The 25794-nt window shown below is 42.3% G+C and overlaps 1 protein-coding gene across 9 annotated transcripts in view; it reads left to right on the top strand.

The window, feature by feature from the left end:
• Positions 1 to 25794, top strand: part of AGAP1 (ArfGAP with GTPase domain, ankyrin repeat and PH domain 1) — a 382012-nt gene that overhangs the window by 252403 nt on the left and 103815 nt on the right. For all 9 annotated transcript variants that reach the window (XM_018558278.1, XM_018558280.1, XM_018558279.1 and 6 more), the window contains 3 exons: positions 1671 to 1798; positions 5523 to 5678; positions 13068 to 13160. In XM_018558278.1, the coding sequence (XP_018413780.1) occupies positions 1671 to 1798; positions 5523 to 5678; positions 13068 to 13160 (377 nt within the window). The remainder of the gene's footprint in view (positions 1 to 1670; positions 1799 to 5522; positions 5679 to 13067; positions 13161 to 25794) is intronic.

Genomic DNA, 25794 nt, shown 5'->3' with positions numbered 1-25794 from the left:
ACATTTATGGTACTTTTTTCATTATAAAGTAAAAAAAAAATAACCCCCCCCCCCCCTTCCCCCCGTGGTGATAATATACCTCCAAAAGAAAGCTCTATCTGTCCCCAAAATGTTTTTACATAAATTGCAAGGCTATAGAGTCCGGTCATGCTGACTGGCAACATTTTTGACTGACTGGTGAGACACCATCAAATTTTTCAAGCCCTGGCGATCAGCTTAATAAAGTAAGCTTATTAATACTTGTAAATGGTGGAAAAAGCTTTTTCTATGTATGACATAATAAAAAATGTATACAGTAGCCTTATTTTTGCAGTAAATGTGCAGGTTCTGCTTCCTGCCTGGTCATGGTACAGTGGATTGCACTTTCTACATCGCTTAAGGTGCCCATTTGGATTTCCCGCCATTATCGTACGATAATCGTACAGTGTATGGGCACCTTTACTCAGTGAACAGTGTGTGTAAGGTGCCTGAGCTTGTTATAGTCAGTGGTCATTAAACATGGATGCTAATCCTATTCCCTCATATAGGCTATAGGGGAGAATATACATATTTATGGGGAAAAAAATCATCAATCATAGATGGTGGAAATAGCATTTCTATATATTGTAGAGTTTCTTTGGATTTAAAAAAACAAAACACTTTTAATATGGAAACAATTATTAAAACTATGACAAAGCGGGCAGGTACAACGTGGAAATCGAAAACTATCATCAGGTAAATGCCATAGTAACAGCACTGGATGCACACTTACTGAGAATACATTCTAGTGTCCCTTTATTGCTATGAGTATGTATGTTGTCAAACCACAATATGCACTCTAATGTTGCTTGGCATGCCAAAAACCATTGCTTCCAAGTAATGAAACTTTTCAGGTTTACAAAGGGGAACAGTACTGAAGTCTTGTACCGTAGCCGTAATACCCAATCAGATTCTCTTTTTTTGAGTTTATGTGGTACATTAGAAATTAAAGGGAGTTTTGGCTTCATTACTACGGGCAACACATTCAGATTACTCATTTATACAGGAAGCCTGCTATAAATGGTAATTCTTCCTTTTGCATGTTAAAAGTCTGTGAGCCACAAATCCCATCATCCAAGCTCAGTGCTGAGTGATATAGTCTTATTACAAGAACTCTGGGCAAAAATGATCTTAACCCTTGCAGTGGGGCTACCCCACATTGTAAAGGTTAAGTGCTCGTTTTCATCTAGGGATGACCCCACAGCTGGCTGGCTCCTAGACCGATCCCTTCAGCCTGTCCCTTCCTCTGCTCCAGCGATGCAATTTCCTTCGGCATCCTACACACTGTATGATGCCGTACAGGACCTTAGTCCGCTGCAGCGGAGGGGGAGAGAGGCTTCTGGGACCAGTCCAACAGCAAGCCGGCTGCGAGGTTCAGTCGAGTATTTTCGCTCCTGGCCGAATACAAGCACTTAACCCTTGCAGTTCGGGGGTAGCCTCCTCCCAGGGTTAGGATCATTTTTGCCGTAAAATAAATGCAAAGAAACTGTGTAATAGCTTTCTCATTCACCACTTCATTAAACATGCGTGTTCTGCTTTTGTTTTTGTCCCATTGCAGCATACTGTTTAATATCTCCTGTATTTATTTTTCTCACTATTGCATATGTTTCCCCTTTTGAATTGACAATATTTTCTTTCTGTTCTGTCTCCAGTGGCCCAGAAGATCGTGGCAACTCGTAAAAAGCAACAGCTTTCCATCGGTCCCTGCAAGTCTCTGCCAAATTCCCCCAGCCACACGTCTGTTTGCTCAGCGCAGGTGTCAGCTGTGCATATCAGTCAGGTATGCTCCTTATAAAACAGCTTTTTCAGCTAGATAACAGATGTATTTCCAGCTACTACTGTACTAAAGGTAGATCATAATAAGCTTGGGGTGTCCATAGACCTTAGCAGGCAATTTATATTTGCACATACGACTGGACTGCCCCCAACACCATCGTTTCCAAGTACGTAATTAAACATTAATGCTTGGAGGAGATTGTATGGAAAAGACGTGGATGTACCAGGCACTATTGGAGCAGCTTATTTCAGGGAAACTTGAGCAATCAGAACATTTTTCTCTCACCTGTCCTGCATTTTATTGGTAGGCATTACCTGACCAATAGAAAAAAGATGGTAACCTGATCCAGCTGAAAACAGCCAGGTAGTTTGACTGCAGGTCTCGTATCTATGGACAGGTAAAAGTCTTATGTCCAGCCAAAACTTTTTTTTTTTTAAATGTTGCATAGGGTAGGGAAGGATTAGAACCTCATTCAGGTTTTTACTGAGATTTCCCATCTCTTAGGATCATGTAAGATGAACAATTCTGCCACTGGTGACAATTTGCCAGTGATAGGGTCGCTAACAGGTCACTTATCTTTTCCCCTCTAGTCAGACCAGCGAGATGTTGTTCTTTTAATACGATTCCATAAGTTCTTCCCTTAACTATAATAAAAACGCAATCACTGCTTCTTCTCTCAAACCATACACGCTATTGCACATTACAGACGTGGACCAATTTGTTGGTATCCTAGACGGAAAAAAAAGAACCCACAATTTTCTCTGAAAAAGACTTGAAACTGACAGAAGTAATTGGCATGCATCATCGCTCGTTCCATATTTATTAAAAGTCAGGCGGCCTTTGATTTTTGATTCAACAGAATATTTTAAATGATACAACAAATAAAATTGCCATGGACAAAAATAATGAGACCCTTAAACTAACATTGGGTTGCACAACCTTTAGAGGCAATCACTCCTAGGAAGTGGGAAGTCTCAATGAGACCTCTTCACCTGCCAATAAGTAGTTTAGCCTTCTCCTGAGCCAATTGATCCAGCTGTCTCAGGTTTGAAGGGTGCCTTCTCCAGAGTGCATATTTCTGCTCTTTCCATAGGTGTTTCGTGAGATTCAGATCATAGAAGACCCCTTCAGAATAGTATTGTGTTTTGTTCTTAACCATTCTTAGGTGGTTTTAGCAGCGTGTTTCGAGTCATTATCCTGTTGGTGGATCCATGCCTGCACCTGAGACAGAGCTTTCTGACACTGGGCAGTATGTTTCACTCCAGAGTTCCTTGATAGTCTAGAGTCATTGTGCCCTGCTCAGATTCAGGGCAACCCCTATGATGCAGCATAGCTGCCATTAAACATAACCAAGCAACCTCCATATATCACAATAGGTACTATGTTCTTTTTTTTGGAAATGCAATTTTTCAGTCTGTGAATATAGAGCTGACGTGACTTTCCAAAAACTCCAGTGTTGTTTCATCTGTCCAATGGACATTCTCCTAGAAGCATTGTGGCTTGTCAATATGCATTTTAGCAGATTTCAGTCTAGCTTTTTTTATGTTTTTTTCTTCAGCAGTGGAGTCCTCCTGGGTCTTCTTCCTCTAAACCCACGGTCACTCAAAAAGCAACGGGTGGTGAGATCAGAAACTGATGCACCTTAACCTTGAAGTTCAGCTTGTATCTCTTTGGAAGTTTTCCTTGGCACTTTGTCTACCATTCGCTCTATGCTTCTGTTCAATCTGGGTCAGTTTTCCTCTTGAGGCCATGTCCCTCCTTTTACATGACCTCAAGAGGAAAATTGACCCCAGATTGAACCGAAGCATTAAACGAATGGCAGACAAAGTGCCAAGGAAAACTTCCAAAGATGCAAGCTGAACTTCAAGCTACACTCCCGTGGACTTCTAAATAATATTTGTAAATGTATTCGCAGGAGCATCAGGTTGCTCGGAGATGGTCTTAGGTCTCGTTCACACCTAGGCGTATTGCATATGCACGTCTGTCGTGCGTTTTTTTACCGCCATTCGCGGTAAAAAAGTCGCGCGACTGTCGCGCGTTTCCGAAGGCTACTTGGCTGTATCCCAATGGAAACACGCAACAAAACGACCCAAAGTAGTACCTGTACCTTTTCAGGCGTGGGCCGTTTTGTAGCGCGTTAGGGAGGGGCGGAAATACGCCAAGGTGGGAACGAGACCATTGAATACAATGGGATTTATATTTTTGAGCGTTTTGTAGAGCGTTCGTCGAGCGTAGAACGCGCTACAAAACGTTCAGGTGTGAACGAGGGCTTATAGCCTTTACCTTCGACAGGCTGGTCTATAATTTTCTTTCTGATCTCCGCAGACAACTTTCTGTTGCTTTCTCTGGCCCATGTTCAGTGTGGTGCACACAATGAAACTAAACGACAAAATGACTAAGTTTCTCCATTTAAATAGCCTGACAGACTGATTTCAAGATTGAAGACATGTGTTACACTAATTACAGAATACTGATAGTTTGAAATATCACTATGGTCCAATTATTCATAATCTCTCCTAGGGGTACCAACAAATATGTCCAGGCCATTTTAGAATATCTTTGTCGAAGAAGCTATAATTTATTTATTTTTTGTACACTTTCTTTGCTTTACTCTATGACATACCGGTATAAATTAGACAATTGCTTTTAATTTCATCACTTTTCTGGAATCAAGTATTGTTTCAGTGAGCTGTAGGGGTAACAAATTTGTCCATGTCTGTACAGTATATACTCATCTGAGACCATTACAATCAAATTTTTCCAAAAACGTGGAACATGTAGTTCAAAGCAATATAAATTGAGCTTATCACTACTTAGCAGCATATTTGAAATATATTTTTCTTGAAGATTAATTTACATATCCAATCTCAACTGTAGAACTAAATCCAGCATTAAGGTAAATCAACTAGGTGATAATATGAGCAAGTCCCTTTTGGGGGTATATCCTGAGTAACAAGCAGAATCCATTATTCTTAATGCATTCCTTGATGAATCGCATATAGATCCCATATATTTGGTCACCGAACATAGAAACAAATACTGGGCACACAGAATGGCTGTCTTCATTACTTTCTATTACTGGGGGAGAGAGGGGTACATGTGCTCTGATAAGGCATCCAAGGTTTGTAGTTATGGTAGACCATGATGCATAGAAAGAGTCAGCTCTGTGTCTGCGGTCTGTATGGCAATATACATTTTTGTGAGGACAGAAGGTGTGAATTGGTAGATTTTTATACACCCCTGTACTTGCCTTGCTACCTTGTACACAATCCAGTTGAGACATATAGTTACATAGTATATGAGGTTGAATAAAGACACATGTCCATCAAGTCCAACCTATTGTGTGTATGATCCTACTGATGTGTGCGTATGTATAGGTCCCTGTGTGTTCTCATTCTTAAGAGTACTTGTACCCCTGTATATTACGGTCCCTGAGGAAATCGTCCAATCGCCTCTTGAACGATTCCACACTCTCCGCCGAAATCACAGCATGCGGCAGCGAGTTCCAGACCCTTTATGAAACGCCAGTCATTTTGCTTGCTTTGCATACATACATTTTTTGCTGTAGCTGATTATTAAGGTTTCTGTAATTTGTTTACAGTAACTCCCACTGAAAGGGAGTTCAGTGTGAGAGACTCATGAGCTCTTTTTCAAATATTTGAAATAACAGTATGTTTTATGATGCATGCACAACAGTATAATGTTTTTCTATGTTTTCTCTGCACAGACAAGTAATGGAGGAGGCAGTTTAAGTGACTATTCTTCATCCGTTCCATCTACACCCAGCACTAGCCAGAAAGAGCTGAGGATTGACGTGCCTCCTACTGCCAGTACCCCAACTCCAGTGCGCAAACAGTCCAAGCGAAGGTCCAACCTGTTCACGGTGAGTCCAGCTTAGTGCGTGCTTTACTTATACCCAGAGAGACCATTCCATCTAGCGCACTCTATTACAGCATCAAAACCGTATCATGGTGGATGCTAAGGTGACAAACTGACTGATGGTGCCCCCAGGATAAAAAAATGCAAAACATCACCAGCACACCAAATTAAGCAAAAAAAAAAAAAAGGTAATTTACTGCCACAAACAGATATGTGATGCTTGGGGCCACAAAGATCCCCTTCCTCAGACAGTAGCTACTTCTGACCTCTGATATTATTGTGAATAACACCGCAGAGTCTGCCATTTTGCCAACCTTTTGAGCTGATCTTTCCATCAGTTTGTAAAGAGCCGTTATCAATTTATCAAGTTATCAGTTCACAATTGTCTTTCAGTGCCAAATACTTTTCTACTGAAACTTGCAAGGTTAGGGCCCCAAGGCTGGGTGCATATGGGCAATTTTTGTTTGTGAGATAATTACCCATAATTGCCCTACAATTAATTGCTAGCAATCCCTACACGTAACGAAAAATGGCGTATAGCATGCACTGGAGAATTCTTATAGTGGGTGGCACTGCCAGCTCGACAAAAGTCAGTGGCTCAGTTGGCTTCTGTCGAAGGGGCCAGGTTAAAACATTTTGGGCTAAGCAGTGACTGCAAGCAATCGGCTGTAGTCACCATTCATATATTAAGACTGTGGTGGGTGCCGGCTGTCAGAATACTGTAGTTGCAGTGTAAGATTTGTTCAGCCATGCTTTTTAGCATAGATGTAGAGGAGTCTGTTAGATATTTTTCATTCAGCCCGCAGACTGAACAACAAAATATCAATTAGTGTATGATTGGTATTCTATTTCTTCAGATTATTCTGATTTCCACCAGGTGGCAGTAGAGATCAATGCATTTCTTTCCAGCTGGCTAAGGAAATTTGGAATTGCAGAGTCTAGCTTTGTCCTTTTCACACTAAACATTAGACTAGATGGGGCAGGCCTATCAAAACTTGGCTAAACCAATTTGAAACACCTTAAACTGATTACGTGTAGCCAGTTCTAATTTGGTGTCTCTCCACTTCCCCACCCTGAAGATGGGCTTACTTGCCATGGGATTGTTATACAGTACAAAGAAAAAAATTGACACTTCTATAATGAGTGATAGGGAAATATGTAATGAGTGATAGGGAAATAGATCATTGTGCTCTGAATATGGAGGTATGTGAAAGGAGGCTTGTCAAAGAGTCTGATTCATTGTTTCAGAACAAATGTCCCTCTGCATAGAACTATCTGGCTAATGTATAACCCTAAAAGTAAATGCACTATAGATGCTAGATCATCTCAAGACGTTGTAGTTAGGTGTTAGTGTTTATACTGAAGATGTTTGGGTTAAATTCTTTCCTGTGTGCAGGTAACGATTGCAGAGTCAAGGTTTTCTATAGAATGGGCTTGTGATTTCATCCCTTGAATTGGTAAAAACATTATTGGTTGTCCCCAAAGATTTTCCTAATATGAAAGGACAAAATCAAGCCTGCATCTTGGATAGAGGGTTTTTTTCACACAAACTGGCTCTGTTTTGGGCGGAGTGAACAGGGCTTGAACCCCAATCGGGTACCTTGGCAAGAAAGTTTCTCCTACCTGAAGCTCAACTGTGACCATGTGATGATGTAGCATTCTGTCCGTAGAGTGTCTACTAGAGGGTGGAGGATACCAATCCTGAATCCTCTGCTCTCTACTGGATTCTTCATGGTAAAATATGATGAACTCACTTAGCCCACCTATAGACTTCAGATGACGGTGCATGAATGATCCATCCACCCTAACGTAGAGGGATTAAATGGCAGGAAAGTGATCTGAAACCTTTTGCTTGGTAGAACCTTCTTATTATTGGAATAGGGAGGAGATGAGCAATCCAGGCAGATGCTTGTATTAGGGGAATTACAGCATTTGGAGCCGTTTTTATCATTTTCCTTCCTGATAAAAGCTAGCTGAGCAGGGTCAGTGGCCCCCCATAGACATAAAATCATTGTCAGATCGTCTGAATGTCATCTCACTTCTGTCAGTACCTTTAGGGCCTGTGTTGACGGGCTTTTGTTCCTGTCAGAAGGGTTTTGCAGGGTTTTGCTTTCTCATACAAGTCTATGGGAATGCAAAACCTGTTTAAAGCAGGTCAAAAGTAGGTCAACTGCCAGTCAAACTTACTATAAAAGATCTCAAATTAATGGCATCGATACAAGTCCAAAGCCTGTCGACAATGGCTCTTAGGTTGGTGACAACTATAGCTTGGATGCTAAGCAGAAGTTAGCCTGTCACATGTTAAACTGAAAATATACTATGCAATCTGATTGTACAACCTTTGTTAGATTCTCCATCAACATTGTAGTGCAAGGGCCCGTCTAAATGTATACAATTCGAATGGATTGTTAAGGTCTGTCATAGTTTTGCTAAATCTAAAGGTGATTGTAAAAAGATTGAATCATCGAATTATATAATGTATGGCCAACCTTTAAGGTTCAGACAGTAGTGAAGCCTTGGCAAGAGATGGATTTTTGCCCCTTCCCACCCAAAACAGAGAAATCAATTTTTAACAAATTTGCTCCAAAAACCCTTAATTGGACCCTACCTCCAATTTTGTTATAATGGAAAGTACACCAGGGAACTTCCTGCATTCTGTATGCAGCCCCATGCAGTAAAATCATTATTAAATGCATGTTTCGTCCCCATGGAACATGCTTTTTCTGCACTGGTGTATAATCTGCACCAGTTAGGACGTTTAAAAATGGAACCACATGACAACATATAGGTTGTAGCTGTACCATTGAAAAGCCATGCTTTTGGTCCAGTATAAGGTGCTTAAAAGTGCATTGAGAGCAACAAATCTGACATCCAATGGAGTATTTTAAAGTATTTGCAGAGCCAAACCTTTTAGTTAAGACTAGAATAGGGAATAGTTAAAAACCAGTCAGTTTGTGCTTTGCTGTCTGTGACCTGTTGGGGAGATTTCCCTTCAATTCCTATCCCAAGGACACAACAGGGGAAAAAGGATTTCTCTCTGAAGATAGGGAAATTCCCCTCTTAGACAGCTGTCACTGAAACAAGTATCCTCTATGGGAGCATTCCCCATACCTCTTATCCTGGGGACAACTGGAAGGTCTGGATTTGTCATCACTTTGTCTCACAGTGGTCACCAGGATAAAAGTAGATTGTGAATCTCCCCAATAGGGGGAACACAGACACCTACTGTATACATGATGTGGCTATAGATACACTTTGAGATAAGCTGGCCCACATTGGGCTTTTGATAAAGGGGTTATAGAATATTAGGAAACACTTCCATAAGATAAACTTTGATTTACAGCATTCAGTAATCCATAGCAAACCATCGGCTTTCATTTAATTGAAATTCAGATCAATGTAAGATTGTACCTCTCAACTTTTCATGGGTTATTGCACTTTACACATCACCAATGCTCTTTGCTCTGCCATACAGAATGAGCCCCTTTGTGCACCCTGCCCCGGGGATGTTACCGTTTCCTTAGAGAATTGATAGGCTGCTCTATCATGCATTTTGGATCAGCTGGCAAAATGGTTGTCTCCCCTGTGTGCAGGTGGCTGGTGCGATGCAATCATAATGATGTATTTATTTTTCCATCTTCAGCATTAATGCACACCCTGTGTTTTTCAGCATCAGCGCTATTTCAGCAGGATTTAACAAACCTGCTATGCTGTTTTGCATATATTCCAGATTAAAGAAAGTGCAATTAAAGTACAAGTTCCTGATTTATTCCCATCACAAATCTGTATGCAGTATGTGTTGGATGCTGATAACACTGCACCCAGTATTGTTATGACTGTCCCAAATCCTGAATGGTACTCCAGCGAAAAGGTGGCTAGGAGGGTTGTAGGATACATCTAATCCAATTGGTACATTAAAGGAGAACTATGAGGTGACTGATTTCCACTCATCCTCATAGTTAGAGCCGACCTGTGACAAAGAAGCTGTCACAGGTCGGCTCTATTGATCGGGAAGTGAGCAGAAACATGCCGCCCATCGGCTCACTTCCCGATCGTCTCCCTGCAGTGAGCGTTGACTGTCAGTCACCGCTCCCTGCAGGGTTTCCCCCTCTCCGATCCTCCAGCGCTGGGTGGAGGAACGAATGGGGGAGGGGCCGGGCAAAGCTGGCTCTGCCTCTAGATAGGCAGAGCCAACTCACTCACGGTTTGTTGGGATCCGCCCCAGCTGCGGCACTCTCAGCCCACGATATACTGAGCTTTGGGTCACGGGAGGAGGTTAGTATATGTCCTCCCATGACCCTGAAGAGAACTAGGGGGAAAAAACACTTACCCCATAGTTCTCTTTTAAGGACTCATGCACACGGGTGTATTAAAATACTCCCATCTATGCTGGATCTTTGTGCAGAGAAGCAGGCAGAAAAATCTTGTGTCGAAAATGGGCATTGTGGTGTATAATTACACGTGTTTATGCATACTTAGAGGTGCTCAGGTGTATGTGCACAAAGTAATTCTATTGGCTAGAATATTTATTTAGTCTAGTCACTATAATGAACTCATGCAGTTCTGGGACATTTAATTTTCATGCCCCTGAATGCAGCTCTAAAAAACATGTCCACCCAATTGTTTTCGAGAGAGGGGGAAGGATTGGCACCCCTTTTAGGTTTTTACTGCTATCTGGGGTTCCAGAGATTTGGAGATTTTCCCTCATGTTCTTGTCTCAGTGACAACATTTTTACCACACAGGAAGTAAGGTTAAATCTGAAAGGGCCATTGGTAGCAATAAAAAGCTGGCAGGGATCCAGACTTCCCAATCTCTACAAAAAAGGGAGACATTTTTTTTTTCAGTGAGAGAAAATTCTAGCTATGGATGGCCTGCCGGCCGATAACCACTGAGCTTTCTCCAATGTCTGTGCCATCCTGAGATTTTGTAATTGCAATACATTAGTAAATTGATCCAGATGTGATCCAAAAATGTAATGTGTACAGGGTCATTTATAGTTATGGCTTTGAAAATAAGCAGCTGATCACAAGTGGTTGCTGTTGAGAACTTCAGGTGTTTTGGGGCATGGTAAATCCATTTGAAATGACTCTGTACACTAAAGCTGGACATACACTGTTACATTTTTTTTTTCGTTCAGCTTACGTGCTGAACAAAAACAAAACAAAAATAGAACAGGTTCCATTTACACAAATAAATATGGATGGGCAAATCTCCCACTGTGTCTTTTGTATTCTGGCAGTAGCTGGCATGCCACTGTCAGAATACCTGAACAGTGAGGGCAGCTGTATATTCTTACATTAGGTGTACCTGCCTGCTTAACAAAAGTCAATTACTGAATCAACTTATGTTGAAGGAGTTGGGCTGAAAATTTTCGGCCAAAGAGTGACTGCAACCATTCTGACAGCGGCCAGGGCCCTCTGTCACGATACAATGACCGCAGTGGGAGATTTGCCCATCGATGCTGGCTGAACTAAGATTATCTAGTAATGGCCAGATTTAGTCATCATGTGTGTGAAGTCTGGCTCTGGAAATCTGCTGCCTGGTATATCTGCCTGTGTTGTGTTCTGTTAAGCTGGCCATACATGGATCAAATTATGTTTCCTGCTGATTTGGCCTAAATACGATCCATCAACGGTCCTGCCAGCACCACCTAGCTTGACAAAAGTGGATAGTAAAATCGATTTGAGTGCAGCCAATCAGCTGCAGTCACCATTCAGGTATTCTGGCAGCAGTGGGTGCCGGATATCAGAATAACATAACCAGCAAGTGAGACTCCTCCATGTATGCTGTTCAGCATGGACAGGGGAATCAATTAGATTTTTCACATTCAGAAATTCAGGCGTGGCTTAAGATGTTTGGCCAGCTTAAAAGAGAACTATGGGGTAAGTGTTTTTCCCCATAGTTCTCTTAAGGGTCACGGGAGGACATATATTAACCTCCTACCGTGACCCAAAGCTCAGTATATCGTGGGCTACAGCTCGCGGTATACTGAGATCACCGCAGCCAGGACAGATCCCGACAATGCTGTTGAGATCCACCCAGCTGTGTGAATGACAGCTGGCTCTGCCTATCTGGAGGCAGAGCCAGCTGTGCCCGCCTCCTCCCCCATTCATTCCTCCAGTCGGCGCTGGAGGATCGGAGCGTGGAGGGGGGGAATCCCTGCAGGAAACCGTGACTGACAGTCACGGCTCCCTGCAGGGAGACGATCGGGAAGTGAGCCGATGGGCGGCATGTTTCTGCTCACTTCCCGATCAATAGAGCCGACCTGTGACAGTCTCATTGTCACAGGTCGGCTCTAACTATGAGGATGAGTGGAAATCAGTCACCTCATAGTTCTCCTTTATTGTACCAATTGGATTAGATGTATCCTACAACCCTCCCAGCCACCTTTTCTGCTGGAGTACCATTCAGGGTTTGGGACAGCCATAACAATACTGGGTGCAGTGTTTTATCAGCATCCAACACATACTGCATACAGATTTGTGATGGGAATAAAACACATCATATCTTTAGAAAGTTCTGGTTAGACCTAGCAAAAAATGTTCCTGCTAGAAGTTGGAAGCCTAGCCATAACTTATCATTAGAATATTCCTCCCTCCTGGTCTATAAAGCAGTTAGGACAGAGGCGTATACATGCAGGCATATTTGGTGTAGCCTTATTAATAGAAAATAAAAAAAATCTGGGTTTTGGCCATAGCAACCAAATTCCATCTTTTGCAAGTGATGCTGTGGCTCTTTTACCGCCACCCCTCCCCCCCCCCAATAAATCTTCAGTTGTCATTTTTTTCTGGTACGCGTGCTAAAATAAAAAATTATTACGTGGCCGATAGCTGTATGAGAAGAGGACAAGTTCAGCTAATCACATTGTTCTCCCTGATACTGATGGTCTGGGCCAAGGGTTTCTGGATTTGTCAGCTTTTACATATAGACATGCTACCCCATCCCACCAAAATCAGCTGGATTGACCTCCTGTCTATGGTTACCTTTATTTTTATTCTTGGTGCTGAGAATGGGTCATTATAAGCATCCAATAGTATATGGGGCTTTATGAGAAAAAAAAATACTCTGTTAGTTAATGACCTGCAAAGTGGGAATGATTGAATTAGCATACAACTTTTAATGAATGATGGAATTATTCTAGGTGTTCAATACCTTCCTTTTGCCAGTAAAGGGTGAATTAATAGTCTGCTGACTGAAGAGCAGTCTCACGGTAAGACGGTAAGACATTATTTTTCTGCAGGAGCTTGCAATCTAACCTTGCTGTTCTAATTTCTGTGTCCACAGCAGATTAAATGAAGCAGACTGCTGTGGCGGGGGGCGGGAGGCGCGCCTGGAGAGCGGACGTTCTGTGTTTGTGGAGGTTTTAACGGGATGTGAACTTTTGCTTTTCAGTCTCGAAAAGGGAGCGACCCAGACAAAGATAAGAAAGGTCTAGAGAGCAGAGCAGACAGCATCGGCAGCGGGCGAGCAATACCAATTAAACAGGTAAGCTTCTTCCCTGCCTCCGCCTCCCTCCGCCAGGCTCCAGTGTGTAATTAGAGGAGCCCACGCTCGGGGTCTCGTCTCCGAGCCCCCCGCTCTCTGCACTGCGTTTGATGCCCCCCTCCCTGAATGTGGAAGAGTTGCTCACTTGACATCAATTAGGCACGAATCCTGCGCACATTAAAATGGGATCATTAGGATAAAGAGGTGGTGTGAGAGGGGGAGGGGATCTGCCATGTGACAACAGGCCCTAATGAAGTGAGCTGTTCAGGGGGAGGCAGCCAGGCCCAGGCAGCTTCAAAGTGACGCCTTTGTGCAGAATGCTTTGATTGGGCCTCTCTGCGCCTGTCTGCCGGGGGATTGGAAGCCCCCCTCTGATAACCACGTACGGGCTTGATTTGGCTGGTAATCTGAGCCCCCCTCTGACGGCCGACGGGCAATTAGCCACACTGAACGTGTCAGCTGCAAGACCCTGTTTGTAATTTGCTAATGAAGTACTTGTACCTTTTGATTAGGTTCAGTTTCATTTAGGCCTCCATTACCCGAGTGAGCGTTTACAGCCCTAATGAACGGGCTTAATTAATCCTTTCTGGTGACGCTCAGGGAAAAGGGGGGTGAGGTAGAGTCAGCAGGAGTTGCGGCTTGGAAACGTTAGCCCATAAGAGGCCGTTAGTAGCCTAACGAGGAGGAAATGCTTTGGTGTGAATCCAGATTGCGCGCAAGAGCCTTATAACGAGGCTGGGAACACATACACAACTTGCGATTCCTGCCTCGGCAGACATCAGGGAGTCTTTGAGGGCTCTACAATAGTTTTGCTTTTGTATAGGTTTATACTGCTGTGTAGATGACCATTGAGTATCAAAACATGCCATACTTCCCAAAAGCTTTTCAAGTCAATAAGTTGGTAAGAGGCATTTTCTAATGCAAGGTATAATCTTACTGTCAAATATTAGCAGCTTGTTCATACAGAATCCTGCCATCTTGTTCCTGTCCTTTCTTATCTGAGTACGCTCTACTGAAAGATGAACATGGGTGCAAATAATGAGTTCACTGCCATGTTCTTTTCTGGAATCCCTATGTAAAGTGCCTGGCTAAATGAGCATGACGTTTACTCTTATGTGAATTGTTGGGGTGCAGCTCAATCCTTTCCATATATACAGCAATGATGAAAACCAGAACGGAGAAGTAGAAGGTGTTGCTCCTAGCAACCAGTTAAATTCATAGCATCTGTTGCCCAATGTAGATTGCAAATAAAAGCAGTTCCAGATAGCATTTTGTAAGTTCTTTGGTATGCCTTCAAGTGAGTGTTACTTTGTATTTGTTCATCTAAAAATATGTAGATATTTTAACACACACACACACACACACACACACTGTAATGTGAGGGCAATATTAATATTTGAGTCCCATTCCTCTCCCATATTGCGCTACTCTTGGCTGTGGAGAGCCGTACATAGAGAACAGTTGATTGCAGTGGGAGGCAGAGGCTCCTCTGGTGACATTTGCATAAATCTTGTTAAGTCAGAGGCAGTTAATGAGGTACAAATGAGGCAAGGAAGGTGACATACAAATCATGCTGGCAGATGCGAGGTGGCTTCAGGGGTATCAGCTGCCAGGGTGTACATGTCTGTGTCCACTCATCTCCTCAGATGCCCTGTCGTACTGTGGACAACTTGCTGGCTTGCATACTTTTCCCAGGTGCACTTGATCACAAAGCTTGCAATCCACATACTGTGTATTCATGACAGTCAGTACCAGTTCTTCCACATCATCACTGCATTGCAGTGTTTTGGCACCAAGTGGTTCTGTTCTGCAGTGTAGAGCCTAAATAATACCATGCATTGTCATCTGCTGGGCTTACAGCTGTTACTGCGTTCTGCCAACATGGCAGTATACTTCTAATCTATGCAGCGGTTGGATGCCTACATGTGTTGCAAACTGCAATCATATGTTACATTGTTATCCAGTGGTATGGGGAACTTATAAATCTATACAAGAGAATTTGTTGCGAGTTGAATTATGATTGCTGAGTGATTCTACTTTGTGACAGCTCCACTTTAAACCTGTGATACAGGACCCTGCACAGACCTCCACGCCCTGCCTGCTGTCACAGGAGATAGATCAGATCTCTGGACAGAAGTTTGTATGTCTCTTTCCAGCGCCTCGCGCCAGAGCCTCTGGGACAAATCTTTATTAAATGGGGCCCATAAACAGTTTCCCATTAGGAGCGGAATTGTATCACTTTGCCGCATATAATTTGGTCACCCAGCGTTGGTTGAGTCACAGAGACTCATTACGAGTCCTTGTGGATGGGACTGAAAGCTGCTAACGATTGTACCAGTATAATTAAATCTTTCCAAGCACTCGGCAGCAGTGTCAACGAACTGTGAAGAAAATAATGTTATATAGCCAATCAAAAAGAGATACTTGTAAACTCATTTGAAGCGTCAGTGTGTGTTAGAGCCCTCTCTCTGGATGATGCTTATTGCTTGAGAAATTAAAGATACAGTTTTGTGCTAAGAGGCAATCCGGAAATTACATCCTGAATTAGTTGTTAATTGATTTGGTAATTCCCTGGGGTCTGCACACTCTCTCTCACTTCATTTTTTCCCTTTTTGTTGCTTTTCGTTAAGTGTCTGTTCTCCCAGCTCCACAATCATGTTTACCAATTAGATGTAATGATAGGAACAATGTGGGGATGTGAGCTGGATGCAATGTGTGTTTGTGTGTGTGGGAGCTGGATGTGTGTGTGCTTTCTTGTGCGTTCCTTCACGGCTTGTTTTGTATAGTGGGTGCTGGATGCTTTGTTTGCATAAGCCTAATATTTTAATGAACATTTGTGCTTATTTAATCAAATCGTGCAAGTCACAGCGATGGGCAGTAACCCATCATAACTAACCAGATTTTACCTTTTTTTTTTTTTTTTACAGCAGTAGGTTCAAATAAAGAGGAGTTTTTGTCATCTTTCTATGTTGTTTTGTCATCTTTCTATGTTGTTTTGTATTTTCAAAGGGTCAGTCTACCCAAAATTGATACTTAAGTTTCTGAAAAATGCTGGAGAGTTAGAGCACCTATTGCATTTTGCTTCGTGGCCAAGGAATATAAGAAACCAGCATGTGACCCATACCAGGAGAATACCAACAGCAAATGAAATGTCACTTTTGAGTAGACTTTACCCTTTAAATAACCTTGGTTGTGGAGGGCAGTTGACTAACCCTTGCCCCTGAGATCTTAGTGCATCCCTTCCCATGAACTGACTCTTTAATAAGACAAAAAAATAGATAACCACAGCATCTGTGAAGATCCCCTCTTTCTTTTAATTCACCATGCATCAAAAAACTTTGCAACTGTAACCTTTCACAATGTTTCCTTCTTGCAGCTCCCTTCAGAGAGCTTTTCTGGGATACTTAATGGCTCAATTCTTTGGACATCTCCTGTCCCTTAGAGCTCCCCCTAGTGGTAGTGGCAATGGCTTATTCAGTAGTACATCAGAATGTAAACAAGCTTAACTAAGCCTGCACAGTAAAATGCAAAGCGAACTGTGAAGAGAACGTGGTCAGAGTTTTATCTGAGTGATGTCAGTGAAAACGTTAAGAATAATTGGAGAAAATGTATCTTTTACATTTGTTTTCAGTATTTTGCTGAAATAAAAATATATGCTGTACATTCAAATCTGAACCAATGGTTAAAACATTTTATTAGCAGGTAATTCTACACACCACAAAATGGCAAATTATGCTTTGGTGACTAAGGTATGAAATAGTCCGGATCATGTAGGGGTTAAATGTACTTAGGTCAGAACTTCTCATGCAGCTCCTCAACTATCATGTCGCTACTGTTGTGTTTCCATCTTTCTACCTGATAGTGGGCATACGTTGGACCATATTTGCAGCATGTGGGTAGGAGAACCTTATAATAGCTAAATAATGACATAATTTAATGAGGACAATGCGACATAAGGGTCGTTACCAAGTAGAATTAAGAGTTGTCTAAGTAACATGATGCGAGTGGGAGGTTTCAGACATGGAGATTGTGCACCAGCAGCTTGTTACTGGAAACACTATATTGGTCATTTATAAAATTTGTGTAGTCATTATAGATAATGATGGAAATGTGGGTAATCAATGGCTCTGTCCTTTTGTTTCTTCAGCCTACATTTCTGGTTGCATCCTATATAAAGCTAGGCCAATTTTGCTATACGGTAAGAGCTTAAATGGTGCTACAGGCCAGAGGACTCTTTATCTGCAATCGTTTCCAAGTACAAACGTTAAAAACGTATCATTCTAAACTATTTGTTCAGTTTGGTTGTTAAACCAAAACTCACATTTCAGCCTTTGGACAGCCAGATATCTTAAGGCTGGGTTCACACCTAGGCGTATCTTGGCTGTATCCCAATGGAAACGCGTGACAAAAACGCCCCAAAGAAGCTCCTGTACTTCTTTGGGCGTAGGGCGTTTTGTAGCGCGTTCATACGGCCTGTAATACGTCCAGGTGTGAACCATACCCTTAGGAAATAATGGGATTTCGGTGTTTGAGTGTTTTGCAGAGAGTTCGAACGTGCTACAAAACGCCCAGGTGTGAACCAGGCCTAACAGTTTTAGACCTCTCAGGGTGGTGAGATCTCTGCACTGCAGTTCTCAAGTTTTCACTCCTGCTGCTGCACTCTTCCCGTTGGATTTTTAATTTACTTTATATTCTGGAAAATGTAGTATAGGGGGGATAACCCGACTCTCTAAGGTAGATAGGAACAGCCAGATAAATCAAACTACAGCAGGTAAATTACACCTTGGCGTCCTCACAAGATATTAGAAGTTAGCATATGGCTCACTCCAATTGGTGATATGTTAGGCTTGTCAGCCATAGTGATATGTCAGCCATAGTGATATGTCAGGCATAGTGATATGTCAGCCATAGTGATATGTCAGCCATAGATTCCTTTGTTTTCAAGTTTCTAAATTGCAAAATGTATGGCCACCGATAGGCTGACCTTACCACCTAGCCCATTTCTCATCTGAACCCTAACACTCCGGCACTAAAATGAACATTCAACCTCCCACTACTGATTTCACAAGCCAATAGAACCATTATCCTAAGCTTAACCCGACAGTTAAAATGAACCATTTTAATCATATTTGTTAAATCACTTTTTTTTTTTTTTTTTTAGATTAAAGGAGAATTATGAGGCGAGGTGATTTTCACTCAGCCTCATAATCTGAGCCGACCTGTGACAATGAAACTGTCAGAAGTCGGCTCAGTAGATTGGGAAGTGAGCGAAAACATACCGGCGCTCGCTCACTTCTCGAGCTATCCCTGCAGAGAGCCGTGACTGTCACTCACAGCTCCCTTCCGGGATTCCCCCCTCCCCCTCCCCTATCCGATCCTCCAGCGCTGACTGGCGGAACGGACGGGGGAGGGGGCGGCTACAGCTGGCTCTGCCTCTAGATAGGCAGAGCCAGCTGTCACTCACGCAGCTGGGTGGATCCAGACAGAATTGTCGGGATTCATTCCGGCTGTGGCGTCTCAGTATACCGCAAGCTGTAGCTCGTGGTATACTGAGCTTTGGGTGACGGGAGGACGCTAGTTTGTGTCCTCCCATTACCCTTAGGAGAACTATGGGGAAAAGCCCTAACCCCATAGTTCTCCTTTAAAGGGTTTCTAAACCCTCTGGTATTTTTGCATATATCTACTGCTAGCAAGCAGTAGTTATATGCAAAAAGTTTTTAAAAAAACAAAAACGATTTAAAAGCGGTTTAAACGTACCGCTGTCTTCGCCGCTCGCTCCCTTCCGAAACTGTTTGAGCGGGCGCATGCATAGTTCGGATTTTCGGCTGGAGACGAGAGACGCAAGGTGAGTCTATGGACGCGTGCACCCGCATGCAGACACCGTGGGACAGGAAGTGCCAGCAAGGACAGAGGAGTCAGCGCTGGATCAGAGACCTGCAGCAGTGCTGGAGAGAAGGCTGAAAAGGACAGGAAGGAAGGAGAAGATCGGATTAAGAGACGTCATTTAAGGTAAGTGTTTTACTTAACATTGGGGGGAGGAAAACATTTTTTGACTTTAATGTCACTTTAACACTTTTGTTACCAGTTTTTTAAGCTTAGATGACCCACCCAAGTTTAGCGGTGACTGTATGCGTCAAATAACTTGAAATAACTCTATGAATAATTTGTCTGTTTGCCATCAGGACCAATAATTAGGAACACACACAGTTGCACGTTCTCTGCTGCAAGATTAAGATGTTCTTATGGCAAGGGGCGTTATTCATGTGAACTTAAAAAGGCGTATTGCAGTTACGAAGGGGTTCAGTATGTCATAGAGATCAATGGGATGTAAATAATCAGAACCGTGTGTATTTATGTTCTTTTGTTTGTTTACCTTTTATTTACAAAAACCTGTGTCTGTATAATTTGCATTTATATATGTACATATACATCAGGCTCTCACTTCTGTTTTGCAGCGCTACATAGTGGTTGTGCTTTACTGCTCTTTTCTCAATGCAAGGCTATGCAAAATCATAAAAACTGCATTCCCTATCTGGCTGTATTTTATCTCAATTGAGGAATGAGAGTAATACTGACAGCTCCCTCTGCTGGCCAATCTGCAGAATTGGTACAAAAAAATAAAAGAGCAAGGATTTAACATTGTGAAGTTACTCTTGGAAAAATGGCACATTTAAAAAAATGTGAGATATGGTAATATCACTACTGTAGTGCTCATTTATATCCTTTCTGGGGATAAAGCTGTTCCTGAAGACCTGCAGACAAATCTGTTCCTGCTTCTGCCTTATTTATCCTGGTGATCTGCGCTTTCTGAACCTCTCCTTTTGCTTGTTCATTATAATCTTCCACCAGTCTTCAAGGGTCAGCTCTTAAAAAGCAGAGACCTGTTCCTTTACCAAAATGGCGACCTCTACACAAAGACACAGCGCAGAACAAGGCTTGGTAAATCAGTAATGTGGAAAAGATCAGCTGCATAGAGTCTTCAGGCAATACTGTAGGAATTAGGGCCCATTCACACCACATCCAGATCATCTCCAGACCAGATAGTTTCCGGACCCAAAATGCATCCTAATGTATCCCTATGCTATTTCTGACCTCTGTTCACATAAGCGCAGTCCGTTTCAGACCAGACCAGAGAAATACTGCACGTCTCATTTTGTCTGGTCTGGAATGCACTGGAACTGCGGCCAGGTTCACACCATTTTCCGGACCAGATTTTGACTGGAAAATGGTGTGAACCTGCCCTTAGTCATCAGCACACCAGTGGTCCACTTTATCGTCTTTCTTCAACGTCGGACAGACATGGAATGTCTGCAATGTTTCAGAACCATTCAGCCGCTCCTTCATCAGGCAAAATAGAGTATGAATGTATGCATTACTGGTCCCTAGTCACTTGGCTTCTGTGTTGGGCACGCATTTCATAGTCCCTGTTCTTGTTGAGCACTTTGTGTGTATGAATACAGTATATTGCCAGTGCTTATGGTACCTGGTAAAGTAATGATTGGTGCATTTTATGCCTGATGAGTTTGCATTGGGGTCTTTCAGGACGTGTTTATGCACTGTGTACAGATTTTGGTATGTCGCATTCCCAAGATCTCCTATTAAGTTGTATTGTGGTGCTTATAAGCAAGGAGACCCACCGCTTTCTTGACATGCGCCTCAGATAATCTGCACTCTGCTTTTCATTCCCCTCCATATTTATTCTGGGCGCCGCTGACAGGCGCATCATGCTTAATACGTTCATTTAGATTTATAAGCATTGTTTACAGAACCTGTGTAGCTGCTGAAGCTCTAACAACATCTGTTCCCTGGTACTAATTAAGTGCTAATTACGAACGAGCTTTGTGTGTTTGTCATTGTAACGGGCTGGTTCTTTTTGTGGGGAATGTGAATAAATTGATTTTCAGGGCAAAGGCCTCGTGAGGACCATGGGAGGACTGTTTATTGCATCACAATAGGAGTTATCCTAACAGGAAACTCTTGTCCAAATTCTGCTTTTTTAGTATAGTTACTTTTCTCATACTTCCACACATCAATATTTATTCAGGAGTTATATCCACATATATCAAGACCACTCCTATGAGTATGTCGGGGAATTAACAGCAGTTATCCTTCATTCAATTTGGAAGCATAAGCCTATTAAGGTGACCACAAACGGGATTCTAATCCTCCTGCATCACAAGTTGAAATCCTTGCATTAGCTCCTTGTTACCCCTAAAGCACATCTACTATTCAGTGCATTTTGGGTGATCTTTTTCCTTTAATGAAGTTGTTGTTGTTGACGTGACATCTCTTCTTCTTGGCCTGGTTTATGCAGGTTTGGGTCCCCACCACCCTCTGAAAAGCGAGCAGTGGAGAGTGGTGGAGCAGCAGCTGCTCTGTGTTCAGGAGGCGATACTGTTAATCCCTAAGGGATTCTAGGGATTCTCTATTGAAGTAGCCTGCTACAACCACTTAGCCACACAGTTGTGGTGCGGTGCCATTGATTTCAATTGTCGCATTTGACAAGCGGCACCGCGTGTCTGACACAACATGCTGTATATTCTTTGCCGCGACGCATAGCATTGCAGCCACGGCATTGTATTCAGCACTGTGCACGCGCAGTGCTGATGTCGCAGCGGGAAGCTGGGGAGCGGTAAAACTGTGCGGTTTTACCTCCCGTGTTAACAAGGCCAAATAGATTGAGAAGATTGTGCAAAATGTCCAAACCACCTTGTCATGAATGTATGATTGTTCACACCTTATTCATGATGTCATTACTGTATCTCCAAACTCTTGTGTCATGCAATAATCGGTACCCTTTATAGCTAGCTGGGTGGATCTCGACAGTATTGTCGTCCTGGCTGAGGCGCTCTCGGTATATAGCTCACTATAGCTCACTATATACTGAACTTTGGGTTACGGGAGGAGGTTAGTATATGTCCTCCCGTGACCCTTAAGAGAACTATGGGATAAAAAGGTTACCCCATAGTTCTCTGTTAAATATGCCACTGAATGTGTTTTGTTATAACTGTTCGATAAGAGCAAAAAAATAAATATACCTGTTGAAACCTTGTGATCTGACAGTTTATTGTTCTCTCTACCTGTGCTGTACTCTTATCAGTTAGCATAGAGATGGGGGGTTATAGTCTAACACACTTCCTGTCCAAGAGTGACAATGCTGGTACTGTGAGTGAGAGTTGTCACCCTAGCACCAGAAGTGTGTTATTGGCAGGATCACCAGGTAAAAATAAAGGGGAAAAAGCCTAAAAAAAAAAAACCTAAGGAAGCCACCACTTCTAGGGACTGGTAAGCTGCCATATATAAAATTTTTGTTGTTGGGTTTAGCTATGCTTTAATGTTTGAGCATCTCTGCTTGTTGTAGGTTAAGGGTTGTGTTTAGTGGCATAGTAAGAATAAGTGTTGGAGTCAGATTGTGTCAGTTTTCTGGGTTAGTTAACTGGTAATGTTAGGCTTAGGTTATTAATTGTAAAGGTTAAGATTAGGGGAGGAGTAAAGGTGCCCATACACCTTACGATTATCGGACGAAACGTTTCGTCCAATGATCATATAGTTGTACGATTTTCGTACGGCAGCCCCATCCTGCCCTGATGATCGCAAGATTCATTTAGCCGTAATTAACGAAAAGCACCTGGACGAAATGTGGTAATTGATTTGCCGTATTTTCGTTAGCGCAAGCGCAGTGTAGATCGTACGACTTTTGACGGACGGAAACGCCAGCAACCTTACGACAATCGTACGATCTAGCAAAGTTTTCAAACATGCTTGACCGTCAAAAGTCGTACGATTGTACAGTACTGTCGGTCGGACACTGCAATGCACACATACGATTATCGGACGAAAAGTCGATCGCATACGAAAATCGTACGATAATCGTAAGGTGAATGGGCACCTTTAGGGTTATGTTTAGGATTAGTACTAGGAAGAGCTGAGGTAAACTGCACAGGGGCTCCTGGTTCTGAAACCCCATATGTCACCAGGAAATACACTGGGGGACATTTATCAATTTGGTTTCATCATCAACACCTTTTAAACTGTTGCATCCCTGTTTTCTAGTGTATATAGTGACAGATTTATTATTCTACTTTATGTTTGATTCCTAAATGCCTTCTTAAGGAGAATTGTCTCAAAATTGTCTATCTCCAAATTGTTGCAAGCTCGCTGGCAACCTCCTGAAAGACAGCTGAATAGCCCTGAAGTACATAGCTGACTTGAGGGTATAAAGAGGAATTAGCTTTGCAATACTTTAGGAGCACTTCTAGAATGTGCTAGTTCTAGAAAAGTTTGAAGATCTTTTAATGTCGCAAATGCTGGACGCAATTACTGTGCAGTTGAAAAATGATGCAAAATGTCACAAAACATGTGCATGTAGTCACAAACATTAATATTTTGCACCAAAAAAAGACGCATAACAGAGATAAAATGTTGCTGTTAGCATCACATTTTGGTCTTTGCAAGTGAACATTTTCTCACAAACACATTCATAAATTCCCTCCATTGTATGTTTCAGCCTGCAGATAAATACTCACCTGAAGTCTGTTGATTGTGCATTAAAATATAATTAATGGAGTTCTGTACAAATGGACACAGTCATTGTTCGAGCATAGAGACTTTCATTGTATGCTCTCTTCATACAGGCAGATCTGATGGTGATATGTTCTATGTCCTTTTTTTAAATCCTATACAAGATATATATTTACTAAAACTTCACCAGACTGTGGTGGAAGAAATCCCTTTTTTCTCTGTGTTGTCGATTATGATTACCATGAATCAGATTTCACACCTTTGTATACTGGGCATATCTACCCAGGTGTGGAGAGGGCTACATAAATAGCTAGAACATTTCTATGCAGACAGGAATTGAATTATTAGCGGCAGTCAGATTGCTGTAAAATTAATCCCTTTGCAGCCCGGAGGCTTGCAATACTTTGTGATCTGAGTTTACCACATTAGTTTTCCACTAAAATTGCCCCTTGAGCTTCTGACAAGTGATTACTACGGCAGCGATCTGGCCCTTTCATTGTAGCAGGAGGTGCCGAGGTATTAGTACCAAGAAAGATTGCACCCTGCTGTTATTAACATATCCCACAAACTGGCTTATATCCACGTTTGGTTATTACATATTTACTTTATTTCCTCATTATGTAATTACAGGAGACCAGGAGTTTGGGGCTGATTAACCCCCTGTAGTCCCATGACTCCTTTTTCTCCCTTTCACTGTGCCATTCCTGGAACTTGGCCTGCTTATAATTACCCACATGTCTTTACATGCCCTGCGGGTAATGGTGCCCGCCACTGAGCCTCTCTATAAATCATCCTGATATCTTGCTAAGGATGGCACCCGGGCAGCGTTTGAATAATTCAGGAATTTGGGGGATTGGTGGAGGTTTGTTGTATAAGACAGAACAGCTATCGTTCCATAAACATGTGATGTCAGAGTGCAAAAACCAACTGGCACCTATTTCCTAAAATCAAATTATATTTTTCATGGTATATGTCTGTACCTAAATTATTTTCTTCTGCAGATAATTTATTGATTCAGATTGTGAGCTTTTTTCACGCCTTTGTGTTTTTTCTATTGCAGCTAATCTACAATACATTAGCATTTCCACCTCTCACTTAGCAGTGTGTGCCTTTTTGAAGCCTTGTTTCACCTTACAAAAGCAGTGCTCATCCAAAACTGGGGCCTTATAAGACTGCTAAACTGGAAATGAAGATGTTAACAAAATAAATTGTAATTTAATGATAGTGTGCACAACTATGAACATCCAGCCTGTGCAAAAAAAAGATTTGACACTTGTTTATAATTCAAATATGAATGTTTGTTCCTTCAGCTAGCAGGTGGATCTCTAGGCTTCTTGTCACCAGGCTGACCTTTTAATTGTTTGTTCAATTTTTTTTATTTACATAGCTCAGTAGCTCAAGTTTAGATTTACACACACCGCTGAATGAGTGGCTAATCCCCTCTCTCTGCCTTTTCTGTACATATGGAGGTTTGTGGAGGTTACATTAGAGAGATAATCTGAAAGGAAGCAGTTTCTGCTCATCTTTGTATTTGAAAAGCCATCATTTTCTGCGTCATCGGTGCACTCTGTATTAAATGTTTACTTGTAAAATAAAGATTTTCTTCAAATAGTAACATTTAGAGTGGGCTATGAGGATACACCGATACTAGTATCGGTATCGATGCCGAGTATTTCGGCGAGTAATCTTACTCGCCCAAATGCTCCGATTCCTAGCCCGATACTTGAGCCTCCGGTATCAGGAAGCCAGGGCAGCGAGTCATTATGCGCTGGCTGGCTTCTTGATTGTTGACGAGAGAGCATGGAGCCGGCTTCCCGGCCAATCAGGAAGCGGCACCCGGCTTCCTGATTGGCCAGAAAGCTGGCTCCATGCCTTCTTGTCACCTGGTGACGAGGAAGCATGGAGACGGCTTCCCTGCTAATCGGGATGCCGGGTGGGGATTCTTTACAACACGGCCGGCTAATCGGCTAATCTAAATCGGCTCACTTTCCAGTTCAGCTATGTTGTCCTAGATTGTTCACTTCTGCCTTCTCCAAACTCTTCACCTTTTGTGAATAGCCCTGATAGTGTATCAAACAATGAATCCATGAATTTCTTTGTAGTATTTATTTTT

Source organism: Nanorana parkeri, unplaced genomic scaffold (genome assembly GCF_000935625.1).
Source record: "Nanorana parkeri isolate BGI_ZX_2015 unplaced genomic scaffold, ASM93562v1 scaffold329, whole genome shotgun sequence".
Lineage (NCBI taxonomy): Eukaryota > Metazoa > Chordata > Amphibia > Anura > Dicroglossidae > Nanorana > Nanorana parkeri.
Note: the sequence above shows the minus strand (reverse complement) of the source record. Positions and strands in the feature narration are given on the sequence as shown.